Below are 14,939 nucleotides of genomic sequence, written 5' to 3'. Positions count from 1 at the left end.
ATTTTTCTTTTCTCATTTTTTTTAATTATTAGTTGGATGGTGATAAAGACTTATTANTCGATTCCTTTCGGGTCCATGCCCTTCTAGAAGAATAGCTGGTTTTAGTATTTTTATTACAAAAATAAAAAATAAAAAATAAAAAGCTTTTTTTCCCCTCTTCTAGTAAGTACTGTATGGTTACTATTTATACACATTTGAAAATGTCCGGTTTGGGGCATTTTTTTTAATCTTAAATTCAAATATTAAAAGTACCCACTTTATCTTGTTATTATCACTTGGGTTTGAATGGGAAAATTAATATATGTTATATTGTTATAATCTAACGGAAATGATGATTATCTCTTTGAAAAACTTCCAATAAAGTAATTTGATTTGAAAGTGATGGATTCTGAATACATTCAAGCAATGTTTGAAGAAAGCTTCCAATACCTCATTTAATATTATCAATCCTTTTCTTTTCTCTTTTTATAATATTTCTAATAATCCCATATTTTTCATGGGCCTATTCATTTTCCTCAGCAAAATAACTTCACCTTCAACTTTTTTTTTTTTTTTTTTTTTTATTTTTTANAGGGGGGACTTTGCTGAATGAATTATATTATATGTAATAAAAAAAAAAGGAGGGACATGTTTGAAGTTGAAGGTGTGACAAGGCATTGGTTGATTTCATAATTAATATGGATATGGGCAGCCATTAAGGACCAACTCGCCACTTCATGAGTATGACATTTCAAGAAACTGTCATTCCTAAAATATTACCAACGCAGTCATTATTATTTTGTTTAAGCAATGTTTTAATCAAGTAGGTTAGTAATTATAAACTTAAAAGTGTATTATGGTTCAACATTTAGATTTTTTATTTTAAAACACGTGAAAGAAAAGGAATTAAGAATTTGGCGTTCATAAATATCTTATCTAGAAGTGTGTAATATTAATATTATATGTTTTAATCATATTGAAGCGAATTTTAAATATTTAATTATTTAAAATATGATATTTTCTTTTTAAAATGTTGTACAAGTTTTAACGTTAATAGTTTGGTGAGAGCGCAATGCCAAAGAAAGACGCCACGGAAGAAGAAAAAAACACGTGTCACTTAGATTTGCTAATATTTTACAACTTTAATGTTGTCTCATTTGGTCTTCACAACATGTTTCAACCTTATCATTTTAATTTGTCCTGCTTTCTCGTTATTCTAAGTTGCCAATCATTTGTTAATTTCTGCCGGATCTATTTGGGCTTACGAGAAGCTTCCCAAGGCCCAAGCCCAAAGTATGGGCCTTGTGTGCGCTTTTGCAAACCGTTTCGTTAGGGATTAGTTTGAGAGAGACGAAATATTATCCAACGGCAAACTGGAAATAATCGGGATTGAGTTACCCCTTATCTTCAACACAGGCGGGCAATTCACGTCTGAGAGGAGCTAAAATGGCTGCTGATTAAGCTCAACTTACTTCGTTGCTTCCTTCTTTTGAACTTCCCTCAATGAGATCAGCGACATTTCTGAAAACCCATTGCCCTTACGTTTCGCTTCCCCTTCATGGCTTCAGCTTTTCGGCAACGAAGAACTCGTTTGTTTCTGTCACTCCCTGTAAATTTGAACCATTTCTCTTTAATTTGAGAGCCAAACCGGCCCGATTCCTTGTACTTTGCTACCGGGATTCCGAGAAATCTGCTCTGGAACAACAATCTTTGGGGGTCGAAGATTCGAATGGGGCTTTGACGGTAGAGAATACAGAGCAAAATCAATGGAGCGTGGAAGTGGGTAGCCCAAGCTTTGGATTTTGGCCTCTTGCTAAATTGAGCTTGAACGATAAGGCTTTTCTTCTATTCACATTCATTGCCCTTACGGTAAATTTAACCATAGCCTCGAATTTTAAGCATTTGTTGTGTGCTGTGTGAATTTCTCCGAATTTTTGGTTGTTGTTGACTGTTTGCAATGCCGGATTCATGACAAATAACTCTTTGAGACTTGACAATGGTTCTTTTCTTTTCCTGTTTTTCTCCTCCTCGGTTCCTAAGAAATAGAATAATTTCTCATCTTACCGGTTCTTCAAAGCTTCTCCTGACAACTTTTTACTCATATCTTACAAAACAATATCTAATTTTAGAGAATCAGAGATGTTGAGCTCCGGAAAGAAAAAGGGATTATAGAGATGATATATTTTTTTAATATAAACAATCCAACAAAACAATGAAGTTGTGGTCTAATGAGAGGTCAATAAGGGTCATCAGAATAATAAAAAGCTTAAACGGTACGAGTTCAATCTATGGTAAGCACCTACATGATTTAATTTTCTACGTGATCTTGGGCAACTAAATCTAGTAGGGTCAGGTGGTGACCTCGTGAGATTAATTGAGGTGCACACACAACTAAAAAAAAAAAATCATTAGCTGATCACTTCCAGCCCGGGGTGTTCGAGCAAATTAAATTTTTCTTCGGTGCCATTGGTGTATTATTTCCATAGAAGCTCGAGTAGCTTGACATGGTTCTAGGGTGCTATAGATGAACATTTAAACTATGTTGGTTGTTTCTGAATTGAAAAAATTACTTGAGGATTTTTGCTTTCAAAACTCCTTATGATTGAGTTTAATTATGTTGGATGTTTCTGAATTGTGGGCTTGATAGGAGCTGACCAGTGCTTGCTGACGGAAATATGTCATGAATGCCAACTTTCACATCTTTTTAATGAGATAATTGGTCATTGTGCATTTGTATAAACATTGATTGGTGCTCATTGGTGTAGACTTCTGTGGCATTTACAAGCCTTGTCATTGCAGCTGTGCCAACATTTAATGTAAGTTCATTTAGCTTTCAAGCACATTTTCTTACACTTTTGCTTTTATTCATGTTTTTTTTTTCTCTTTATACAAATCCACATATTAATCAAGAAAGCCCATTTTATGTAGGCAATGCGCAGAGCTGCCATTTCACTTTCAAAGCTAGCTGACACAGCTCGTGAAGAACTTCCTGGTACAATGGCCGCCATTAGACTTTCAGGCATGGAGATCAGTGATCTAACTCTTGAACTAAGTGATCTAAGGTGAGAACAAATCCTTATCCATGCACATATCTCCTTACTGATGGTTTTATAATTATATTAGACATTTGAATTGAGATGGACAGTGTCTCCTGTGGCATGCTGGATTTTTGGTAAATCTTTAGAATACTTGGTTCTAAGTAGAAATATTTTTAAGGGTATTGAGGAGAGGTGGGATGAGGTTAAATGTAGCTCCCTCTGAGTAATTCGTGTCGATTCTGTTTTGATAAGCAGCCGGGAGATAGCTGATGGGGTAAACAAATCTGCTCAGGCCGTCCAAGCAGCAGAAGCTGGAATTCGGCAGATCGGTGCACTTGCCCACCAACAAACTATGTGTATGTTTGACTCATAACTTATTCTACACGTTCTTATAAACCAAGCACCAGAGTTTAACGGCGTATATTATGTTGTCTGCATGATACAGCAATGATTGAAGAGAGAGCAAGTCTGCCCATTATTTCTTTGCAGCCTGTTGTTGTTGGAGCTGCAAAGAAGACTTCTCGTGCTGTTGGCAAAGCCACACGAACGATCATGAAAATGATATCCGGAGGAGAAAGTACGGAGAATGATGATGATAATAGTTTAGATAGACTGGAAGTTTAAGTTTAATGGTTCCTTGCTTCAAATCAAAACAATGGTGTAAATATCACACGAGTGTAGATCATGTAGTTGTTGATATGAAGTCGAAACACATGTTTAGACATTCAAAACTGGAAAATTTTCTTACAAAGACTTATAAATCAGCTTTATCCTATCCCCCGACTTGTTTCCAGACCTGTTGAGGCAATAGAGCTTACCAGAGCCAAGGCTCTCTGTCTGTTCACTCTACCATCTGGAAAGGTTGTACATAAAATCTAGGATTGAACGTGTAGAAATTTGTAGAAAGAGCCCATTGAAAGGCTTCGGTTCTGAAGCAGGATGATGAAACTGGGGTCCAACTGCCTTTGTAATAACTGGGCACTAAAGGGTCTTTTATGTAATAATTCAAACCCACCCACGGTTTGTTTTGGCCAGTTACGTATCACTGGAGAGCTTTTTACATTCTTGTACGAAATGTTTTGTTCCCATCTCCTTTCCAACCAATGTGAGATCTTACAATCCACTCTCTTGGGGGCTCAGCGTCCTCGTTGGCATACCTTTAACAGAGATCGCCTGTTCCATGTGGGCTCAGCGTCCTCGTTGGCATACCTTTAACAGAGATTGCCTGTTCCATGTTTCCTCTCCAACCAATGTGTGATTTCACGCTTCAATACCATTTCTTTTTATATTTTAAATAACCCACAGGCAACCCTACCCCACTTCTTTATTACTTTCTCTCTCACTCTGTCTNCCAAACCCACCCACGGTTTGTTTTGGCCTGGCCAGTTACGTATCACTGGAGAGCTTTTTACATTCTTGTAAGAAATGTTTTGTTCCCCTCTCCTCTCCTTTCCAACTAATGTGGGATCTTACAATCCACTCTCTTAGGGGCTCAGCGTCCTCATTGGCATACCTTTAACAGAGATTGCCTGTTCCGTGTTCCCTCTCCAACCAATGTGTGATTTCGCACTTCAATACCATTTCTTTTTATATTTTAAATAACCCACAGGCAACCCTACCCCACTTCTTTATTACTTTCTCTCTCACTCTGTCTTAAACAGAAAGAAAAGGATGAATTTTCAAAATGAAACCAGTGGGTATGGAAGTCAACAAAGTGTTTTAAATGCACAAGATAAATCTATAGATATCATTTCCCCTCAAACCCATGCCCATGTAGATGTAAGTACATGTGCATGTGCATATGCATGTTCATGTTCCTCAAGTTTCCACACTTCATCCTCCTAAATTTTTAATTTTCTTTATAAAAAAAAAAAAAAAAAATCTAGTGGATCTTCATCTTATTATTTTAATCCAGTATCATTTTGTTTCTTTCTGACTTTCTCAAAGTAGCTTTATGAATATTAATTTATTTGCATCACTCTTTGTATAAGTGTTGGTCATCAAGCTAATAACATTTCCTACATCTTCTGCTTCTTTTTCAAGAATCCTACCTCTTAGTTTTCCACTTTTGCTTATGGAACCAACCCAGAAAAGCCTCCATATATTTGAGTCCCCAGCTTTTGAATCGCTCACAAAGCAACAGATTTCAAGCTATCACTCACCATTTTCTAGTGTTTCAGATTCTGCTTCTCCAATTTTAGCTGTTGCAGTTCTGAGTGTGATGGGGACTGTTTTTTTGCTATTGGGTTACTACATTTTCATCAGCAAATGCTGTTCTAACTGGCACCATTTTAGTCTGCTGAGGCGGTTTTCAAGTTTTCATTCCCAACAGCATGAAGATCCTTTCATAGCTCTCTCACCAACAATGTGGAATCGCGGGCTCGAACAGTCGATGATTGGCCAAATCCCAACTTTTCGATTTGAGAAAGACGATGAAGGTAGTGGTCTCTATGGCTGCGTGGTTTGTCTAAGCGAGTTTCAAGAGAACGAGATGTTGAGAGTTCTACCAAAATGCAGCCACACATTTCACTTGGACTGCATTGATGTCTGGCTGCAAAGCAATTCCAATTGCCCTCTTTGCAGAACAAGCATTTCAGGCACAACAAAGCCTCCAATTGATCATATTGTAGCTCCAAGCTCTTCTCCTCAAAACTCTCAGCTCCTTTCCAACAGCCTAATGGGCAGTGATGAAGATTTTGTAGTCATTGAATTAGGTAGTGAAGATGAAGTTGTTTCCTCAACAGGGCAACAAGAAAGTACTATTTCAAGAGAAGCACTGGTTCAGCAGCCCAGATACCATTCTCCTAAAAAACTTGAGAACAAGGTTGGAAAATCCAAAACTCGGAAGTGTCACCATGTTTCAATCATGGGAGATGAGGGCATCAATGTTAGAGCAAAAGATGAACAGTTCTTCATCCAACCCATCAGAAGATCCTTTTCCATGGATTCTGCAGCTGATCAACAGCTTTACTTGACCGTTCAAATGATAATACATCAAGATAGGCAAATCAACGAGTCCAGTAGCAGTAGTAGTGCAGAAAATGACAGCAGAAATCGAAGATCTTTCTTCCCGTTTCGATCCGGACGAGGATTCAAAAACACGATTCTTCCACTCGAGTCAGATATGTAAATATTCAAGGATTGATTGGTTGCATTCAGATATAGTTTCTGTTTGCTTTTGATTTCAGAAGGTAGTGAAAAAGTTAATAGGTGAATGAGATATTACATACAAAACAAATGGTGTTATTTGTAATTTTTTATGAAATTTTACACATTATGGAAAAGAGATGAAAAATAGAACTTGTTGAAACTTGGCATGCTACTGGGAATCATTGCTTAAACCACTAAACATTATCTTGCCTCTCTTTCTTTTTCAAGTCCTCATCATTGAGAATGATTACTCGTCTCCTTTCTTTTGGGTTCTTGGTTTTATACTTTCATGAACGGATTCAGAGAAGAGCGGCCCCAAACTCTGAGTCAACTAGCTGAAGGCTCCTTCTTCACAATCATCTTCATATTCTTTAGTCAGTATGGTAAATTATGTGTTGCAGAAGCTATGATTTTAATCAATCAACTAATACATTCTTCAAAATAAACGCATGGTTTGGCGCTCACGCTTCATAAATAGTTGTCTGACAGTTCACATTTCAACCCCTCTATGTAAGATTACCTGTGTCGCAATGAATTATGTCAGTGGATGTCATTGCCTGTAATCTTCTTAACATTGAATTTAGAAACTAGCTCACTAATGAGAGTTTGAAATTATGTTGGCTAATTACATGATTGATGAAAACTTCATTCATTAGAGTCATGGCTTTAACCAATAAGATTTGTGTTGCATGATTTTCATGATTGGAATGAACATAAACATAAACATTAAGAATCAAATTTCAAAAAGAATCTAAAAAGGCTTATATTGTTGCTTTGAGTTGAAGGGAAGGGAGTCAAAATCAAGTAGACCCACCATTTATATTCCTAACATAAACAATGAAATTAGTTGAAGAAAAAAAAAAAAAGTGCTTCCATATAGAAAAGAAGACTTGGATATGATTGAAGAATGAATTGGGTGTCATTAATAACTTGAATGTGCCATTACTTACACCATCACATGGTTCCAAGAGGCTTCAAACCAAACAGAAGCCTACGAAGAATATTTTTGTTTTGGTGAATTTATGTACAGAAAAAGAATTTAAGGATCTTGCTATAAGTAGGCAGAAATATAAAAGAACCCAGAAAATCAACATGTTATCTCAGGATATAAAGCAACAGCTTCCACATAAAGTAAAAGAAATTACTCAAAGCTTGTAGATGCAGAAGGTTTTGGAGTTTCTGGAGTTCTGCTGTACACATCTCCAAAATGAAGATCCAATTCTTCAGTCTCTATATCTTCTAAGTGGGTAGCTCCAGACAACTTCCCGAAATCGCTCCATTCCATGTGTTGTTGCTCCTCTGAGCTTCTTTCTGAGACATTATCATTGAGATTCTTCATGGTAGTAGTGTACCTGTTGAACTCGGGAGGATCCATGAAACTTGTTTGGGGTTGTTCACCAGACGCAATATTTCGATCCCACCACCGAGTCTTCATACCAGGATTTGCACTGTTAAAATCTTGATGCTGAAATATGCTTTCGCGAAGGATAGGAGCGGACGTGGAGGCCCCAAGATGAGTTTCTGATCGATCCTCGAGATGATCTTCCTCCCAGTAATCTTCGTACCTTCCTTTTCTTTGAGTGAAGTAGGGTGGCATCCAATACATTCTGGAGTTCTGCTCTATCAATTCAGATTGTTCTTCAGGGACGTCCCTAGAGTAATTGGCTATATCTTGTGGTGCGTTTGTGTAATAATGATCGAGTAGGTATGGAAAGTTTCTTTGGTGTTCATCTAGCCATAGAAAATCTGTCCAATTAGCAGCCGCTGAATTTGCACGAGGTAGTTCCCTCGGAAAAATCCCATTCCTATCCCGATGACCGACCAAATTGCGACTCCCTTGATGCATTTCATGCGGCTGATGTACATGTCCCCGTCGCTGCAACATTTTCTCCCTAAAAGTCTGTAGGTTTGACAGTAACTGTTTCCCCTGAGCATTTGGTTCCCATGCAGGATAATTACTACAGAAACTGCAGTGACAACACAACTTGATGTGTGAGGGTTCAGAAGCAGTAAATAAAAGACACTATTTACTTTTAAAAGAAGAATCTTGAATGTAACATTTTCAGGATTCACATAAAAGCACTATACAAATCAAGTTCACAGAATTGGTATCTGGGCCCTGGAAATCTTCAGCAAAAGTATGTTCTATCTCGTTGGTCACTCCTATCAAAGCAATTTGAAAAGTTGAAACAAAGAAAGTGCTAGAGATGTTTATATAAAAAATATCAAACCCGCTCTGCTTTTCTCATTTACATATTTTTCACTAAAATTTATCGAAGCTGCTAAAAGTTGCATCACGATACAACAACGTGATATATGTATAGATTATGTATAGATTCACCGCATGATCAGGAGTTATCCTAATTTAACTCAAATGCAGATTGAAGCCGGCCTTTTTAAAGCTGAGATTGTGAAGGCCATATTCGATTGCTTTCTCTACAACGTTATGAAAATGCAGCAAACATTTTTGCCAGTATGCATTTAAAATCAGAACAACTCTAGAAATATTTTCGATAACAAAAATTGGCACAAGGAAACAATCAGAAAAGGCACGGTCAAGAAAAGCTAGTACCTCAAGAATGATTTCTCCATTTTCCCCTGTGAGCTTCTCTCTGCGCCTGGTGCATTATGTGGTGACCCATAACTGCTATTTCCATGTTTTTGGAAGTCAAAGGCACTGAAACTGCAGAAGACAAGGAAGCAGCCAAAAACATTTTGAACCGAAATAAAAAAGTATATAAAAGAAGCCCAATTATAAACATGTAGGAGAAAAGGCATGCAGGGAAGGGTCTAATGTACTGTATAAATAGGGTTGATATATAGAGTAAGGCCCTTTAACCGAGTTAGTAACGGATAGGGGGGGGCTTTTGCGTTGCTTATGTGTTTTGGTAGTATGGGTTTAGGAAGAGATGAGGAACTCTATGAATTCCCCCCAGGCTTTACTTCTCCAAACTCTTTTGTATCTCATTTGACTCTCTCATGCAGGAATAGTTTAGTGTAAGGGAAGAGTAAAGATCAAGATACTACTGAAGTAACAAAACAACCTGCAAACATGACCAACACCTTCAATATGAACTGTGAAGTCTGCAATGAACTGCAAGATGTCATCCACCCTCTGCAAAAATAAAAATATCGGTGACTGAAAGAAGGTGGCCACAGTAAAATGAGATGAGATAAGGTCTCTATAAGTTCCAACCTCTGGAACAATGAACACAAGCAAGAATGGGGTGAGAAAAATGGAGACCATCTCCTCAAGTAACATCATTCCTGTATACTGCATCAGAAAAGCATCATCAATGCAATATTGAAAAACAAGAAAAGAAAATGACCTTTGTATTTCAAACAGATGAAAGCAAAAAAAGGTCAACATTTTACAACTTGAGACAGTTTTGAGCAACGGGGAACTAAGAGAATTTGCTAAGCAAGCAGGTAAGTCAACTGGGGTAGTCAGGTCTGGAAGAGAAGAGGGAGCTCTCTAACGCCTGAGTTCTATAATAAGATAGGGATAGTCTCAAGTTCGAAGTTACCAGTTTAATTCTCACACCGGCCATACAGAAAATGAGATAAACTGCTAGGAATTTACCTGGAAAAGGGTTTCAAATTCTAGTCGGATAACCTCGGAATTTTCTTTGCCACGCCATCTCTTCGGCATATAATGCGTATGCTGGACAACCATAGACATCACCCCCTCAGGATCTAGAACTAAAATTTCATCTGTAACTGCTGCCCGACTAATAGCAGTTATAGTTCCAAAAACAGCAGCATACCAGAGGAGGTTGCGGCCGAATATCTGAATGGTAAAAGAACATATATTTAGAGATTGAAGTATACAGTTAGGCATAGGTTTAGAGGTTAAGAGTAAATGGAATGTATATTACATGGCCCTCCAGTAAAGATTCCTCCAGAAAAGCAATGATGATCAGAATAGCAGCAAAGCCACCAAAGACAAATGAGATGAACTTTGCAATTATTGTAATAATGGGAGAGGGAAATTGCTTTAGATACTCTGAAGCATGAAGCACACTGCTATTGATCCGGTGTTTGAACAAATGCTCGACCTGTCAAAGATATAGCAGCAATTATGAATACTGAAAATCTCCCTCCCCCCTCTAGAAATATTATCTGTCACACATGACACGTTACAACCTAAATCCCACCATTTGTTGTGTCATATAATGAATCTGTCACAAGTTACAGCCTAAATATTTTCAACACAACTTTTCACAAATGACAAAAAGAAATAAAGTTTACCAAGTAAAATCTTGAGACTCATCGTACCTCATTAAATTCCCTAAAAATCCACTTTGACAAATTTGACCACCTTCGAGATGATGCTGTACTTGGGTGGTTATAGAACTGCTCAGCGTGCCTCAGGAAGAGGTATACCAACATGAATATGACAAGAAATGGAGAAAGCAGGAGCATCACCACTCCAACTACCGCAAGCCTTTTCTTTAACGTTCTAGGATTGGATATGAACTCCCTTCTAACACAGTAATTACTGCAACAAGAATATGCTTCAGTCAGTAGGAATTCTACATAGCAAGCAAGAAAATCTTTAAAGCCTTCAGATTTAAGACATCCCTGTGGTAAAAAAAAAAGTTGCAAGCTTACATTAATTCAAGCTTTAGCTCTTAACAACAGTATATTCTAGACCAATACTTACGTTTATCAAGGTGAAGGTGAGAGATATAAGAGTATGAATATACAGACGGGATAACATATATTTTTTGTTAAGTAAATCATACATACGCATGGAAATTACTACAAAAGATGTATCAGTTCTTAATGTTTGATCTGTCTAAGACCTAGCTGTAGCCATTTACTAAATAATAGAGAAATATTTCCAGTAACAGACATACCGATCAAACATGCTCTGTAGTATGCACCAATTTAAGGTCCATTCTAGACTTTTTGTCAATGTTAATCGATAATGCTTCCTAGAAGAGTCCAATTTCACAACCGGGCCAGCACCTGGGACCCACTTTGAGATTGGAAAAGCAAGTACACCTTTGTTAAGCATACCAATCAGGTAGTTCTCTTTCCGCATTAATCGCATAACCACATCATGAGCAGAAAGATCCTTAGCCACACAGAGCTGATAAGTTCTTTGCAGCTCAACAACCTTCTCAAGAATTGTTGCCCATGGCATAGTTTGGATTTCATTGTCAGATATGTGGAGACTTCAAAAAATATAGACTAGGTATTATTATGAATCTATGATCACTCATAAACTGAAGCACATAATAAAGTAACTAAAATGGGAAAGATAGACTTTAGGTTAAACTGCAAATTTGACCCTATGGTTTGAAGAAAGTTAGAATTTAGTCCATATGATTTTAAAAGCTAAATTTGTCCTTATAGTTTGATAAAATCTCATAATTAGTCCATTTGGTTACTGTTTATCAGGGTTTATCAAACCATAGAGACTATTTATTAGGGTTTTATCAAAATATAGGGACTTATTCTAACATTTCAAGCCATAGAGACTGATTTCTAACTTTTTTGAAACCATAGAGATCAAACTTAATATTTAACCAAGATTTTTAAAAGCATGAAATCTAATGATAAGATTTGTCCAACGAACCTGTTGTTATAAAAGCGACGGATTCCTAAAATGTCCTTTAGCTGTGCAAAAAACCTAAAAAAGCAAAAAATCCAATAAACAGAAAATATGCCTAAATATCCAAGGATGATAGCTTTTGACAGTGTAATATGGTCTAAGGGATGCTCATGAAGAGCTTCCTTGGCAAGATCACACGGTTTAGTTCCAGACTCCACAGCATCCATCCCACACTTGGCATTACGCAGACCATTCCAATCAACAAATAGCAAGAAAAATGCTGAAAAACATATGGTAAAGCCAAGACTCATAAGCTCCACTATCCACTTTGTTATGATGCACCAAAGCCCTTTGTCACAGTAATAGCTGTAGATCCTTTCAAAGAATAGGTCCAGGTCAGCTATTGGTTCCACATTTAAACGCTCCCCATCGAGAAGCCCCGTAGGGCTCTCACTACCAGGGTCTGGCAATCTTCCATAGGTGGATAGTTCAATCTCTTGTGGCTCATCCTTAAGCAAAGAAGACGTTAAAGATGATTCGCCACGAGCTTTCCATCCAAAAATTCCAACATTATCTGCACCTCTTGTTCCACTGAGCATCATTCACTAAGATAGACAGTGGGCAGGTACAGTAAGTCCATTCCCTGAAAGAAGTTGAAATAGATAGCAACAAGAAACGTTTGAGCAACAAGATCCAAATAATAATGTATGGAGGAAGATAGGGGAAAGATCTTTAGGATGAAGTACCAAACAATTTAATCGTACATCATTCACCAATTACATATCATCCTCCAAGAATCGACTCCATTTGAATTCAACAAGGTTAAAAATGGAAGGCTAGCATAGAATAAGAGTATTTTGTACAGTGTTATTACAGAGCAAGCAACAAATAGGTTTCGACCTGGAATCAACATATCATATACCGAAACAAAAATATAAGGAAGTCCACAGAACAAAGCTACTAAAGATTACTGAAAATAATGTTGCTTACCAAAGTGCACGATAACTAGTCTTTTAATTTTCTTCGTTTCATATATAGTAACCATATTGTTCAACTCAAATAACGAAAAAGGGTCAAGAGGTGGGTTGGTCAAATACAAAAAATTACTAAACGATTTATGAGTAATTGCAAGCACATGAAAGTTTGGTCATGTATGGCATTGGGACTCAAGGACATCCACGAAAAAGCTTGGATGATAAGAGGACTCTTTTAGGAAAAAGAGGTCAACAAATCTCCAGTGCCTCGTGTAAAGCAGCATAGACAAGGATGAACACATTGGTGGTTCTTGGTTCAACTATTTTTAGAACATTGTTCTAGCCTGACTTTCATTCATCATAATACTAGTATTCATAACAAATTTTATTCTGCAGAGGAGTCAAATTGATAAGCTTCAGGAAAGAAAGCCAGAGGAGTACAAAACTAAGGTAACCAGACTAGAAGAGTCTGAATATGACAATTATAAATTGGTTTGTTTGAATTACTCACGCAGGGCATTTTGAGGAAGGGGTGGAAGGGGGAGAGAAGGCAGATGATCTTGCAACATGAATCATAGCCAGAATCAGTTAGCAAAAAGAAAGAAAAAAAAAAAACATAAAAGGTACAAAATTTTCATTGGTCGTCCACAATTGTAAAAGAAGGTAGTTTGAGAGTTAAACAAAGGTTCCAATTGACTAACATTCGAGCTCAAACGAATATCATATAATACAGACACACAAAGAGATGATCACGAAAATTGAAGAGGAAGCAAAATAAGGAAGTGGGTATGCAATGATGAGGATTACCTTCAATAAAACATGAATGAAGGGGGCCAAGCAGCCGAATATAAGAGCAACCCAAGTCGAAATTAGTAGTAGAGATGATCGGAAGATATTAATATCGGGGAAAGAGCAGGGAAGAATGAAAGAATTGAAGGTAATCGGCGGAATCAAAAACGAGGGGGCAGAAAAATCAAAGGGGCGGTTCGGGTTACGTGTAAGGAAAGAAGAAAATTTACAGAATTAATCTGGTGTAAGAATTGGAGTGCGTTTAATTAGAAAGCTGGGAATAAGGAACAAATATGATATGAGAAGTCCCAGAAGAAACGTGAAGAAACGTGAAGAAACGTGAAGAAACGTGAACTTGGGTAATTCCCTTACCCTCTTTCTCGTCTCTTTGCTTCTCTTCTCCACAGCCTTAATCGAGCAGACTGCTCTTAGCCCCTTCTTTTTGCATCAGCTTCAAATTTCATCAATGAAAATATATTATTATTTTTTTAAATATAAATTATTAAAAGAAAAGGTCAAACTGTATAATAACTTTTACTCCTTAGAATTATATACCCTAGTGGATTATATTATTGATGAAAGTGGTGAAATATGAGTTTTTTTTTTTTTTTTTTTTTTTTCCAATTTGGTCATTTAATTACCTTTTAACATTGGAAAGCTTTTCAATAAAAATTCAAAATTTTAATTTCAATTATTTTAAACTTAATGAGTCTTAATTGGAATATAAGAATTCACAACATAATAAATATTTATGAAAAGCTAAATAATATTTGAACTTTTAATTTTGAAATGAGAAAAGGATTTGACACAGATACAAGGAGAGTATCTGATCAAATTCCATATTTTTTTTTCCCTTAAAAATATATAGATAAATAATAATTGTGAAGAAGTATTATTCTACAAATTGGGCCATTATATGGGCTCTTAGCCCAAATAGATATGCTATGACTTGGTCGGTGAGTTCCGGATAGCAGGCTGGCCCAACATTCGAATCTGGATTGTTTCCAGTCTTGGGCTTCCTAGCTCGGCCTTTATCTATTTTCCTTTTTGAAAAATCAAAATTCACATGTTTTAATTTGTTCCAATTGAGTTAAATATTGTAATGTCTCTTCTATTCAACTAANAATTACCTTTTAACATTGGAAAGCTTTTCAATAAAAATTCAAAATTTTAATTTCAATTATTTTAAACTTAATGAGTCTTAATTGGAATATAAGAATTCACAACATAATAAATATTTATGAAAAGCTAAATAATATTTGAACTTTTAATTTTGAAATGAGAAAAGGATTTGACACAGATACAAGGAGAGTATCTGATCAAATTCCTTTTTTTTTTTTTTTTTTTTTTTTTTTTTTANAATATATAAATAAATAATAATTGTGAAGCAGTATTCTACAAATTGGGCCACTAAATGGGCTCTTAGCCCAAATAGATATGCTATGA

At 36.5% G+C, this 14,939-nt stretch overlaps 3 protein-coding genes across 4 annotated transcripts; 2 read left to right on the top strand and 1 right to left on the bottom strand.

The window, feature by feature from the left end:
* Nucleotides 1-1,342: 1,342 nt before the first annotated feature.
* LOC111795040 lies at nucleotides 1,343-3,792 on the top strand. Its single transcript, XM_023677265.1, has 5 exons — nucleotides 1,343-1,848; nucleotides 2,745-2,795; nucleotides 2,908-3,041; nucleotides 3,273-3,373; nucleotides 3,463-3,792. Exons 1-5 carry the CDS (start codon nucleotides 1,483-1,485, stop codon nucleotides 3,639-3,641), a joined length of 831 nt encoding a protein of 276 aa, XP_023533033.1. The 5' UTR covers nucleotides 1,343-1,482; the 3' UTR covers nucleotides 3,642-3,792.
* A 1,151-nt stretch (nucleotides 3,793-4,943) lies between these two features.
* Nucleotides 4,944-6,327, top strand: LOC111795039 (RING-H2 finger protein ATL16-like). Its single transcript, XM_023677264.1, has one exon. The coding sequence runs from the start codon at nucleotides 5,092-5,094 to the stop codon at nucleotides 6,145-6,147; it is 1,056 nt and encodes a 351-aa protein (XP_023533032.1). The 5' UTR covers nucleotides 4,944-5,091; the 3' UTR covers nucleotides 6,148-6,327.
* A 737-nt stretch (nucleotides 6,328-7,064) lies between these two features.
* On the bottom strand, nucleotides 7,065-13,945 carry LOC111795038 (autophagy-related protein 9-like). 2 transcript variants are annotated; one of them, XM_023677263.1, is made up of 10 exons: nucleotides 13,866-13,945; nucleotides 11,755-12,373; nucleotides 11,030-11,350; nucleotides 10,446-10,668; nucleotides 10,046-10,225; nucleotides 9,751-9,957; nucleotides 9,364-9,441; nucleotides 9,212-9,282; nucleotides 8,740-8,850; nucleotides 7,065-8,134 (listed from the first exon to the last, which is right to left on the bottom strand). In XM_023677263.1, exons 2-10 carry the CDS (start codon nucleotides 12,330-12,332, stop codon nucleotides 7,309-7,311), a joined length of 2,595 nt encoding a protein of 864 aa, XP_023533031.1. In that variant the 5' UTR covers nucleotides 12,333-12,373; nucleotides 13,866-13,945; the 3' UTR covers nucleotides 7,065-7,308. The 2 variants fall into 2 exon arrangements, with proteins under 2 accessions (XP_023533031.1, XP_023533030.1); XM_023677262.1 differs by having other exon boundaries at nucleotides 13,512-13,944.
* Nucleotides 13,946-14,939: the final 994 nt, after the last annotated feature.

The sequence above is a fragment of the Cucurbita pepo genome, chromosome LG05, assembly GCF_002806865.2.
Source record: "Cucurbita pepo subsp. pepo cultivar mu-cu-16 chromosome LG05, ASM280686v2, whole genome shotgun sequence".
NCBI classification, from domain to species: domain Eukaryota; kingdom Viridiplantae; phylum Streptophyta; class Magnoliopsida; order Cucurbitales; family Cucurbitaceae; genus Cucurbita; species Cucurbita pepo.
The sequence above is the reverse complement of the archived record's forward strand: the minus strand, read 5'-3'. Positions and strand labels throughout refer to the sequence as shown.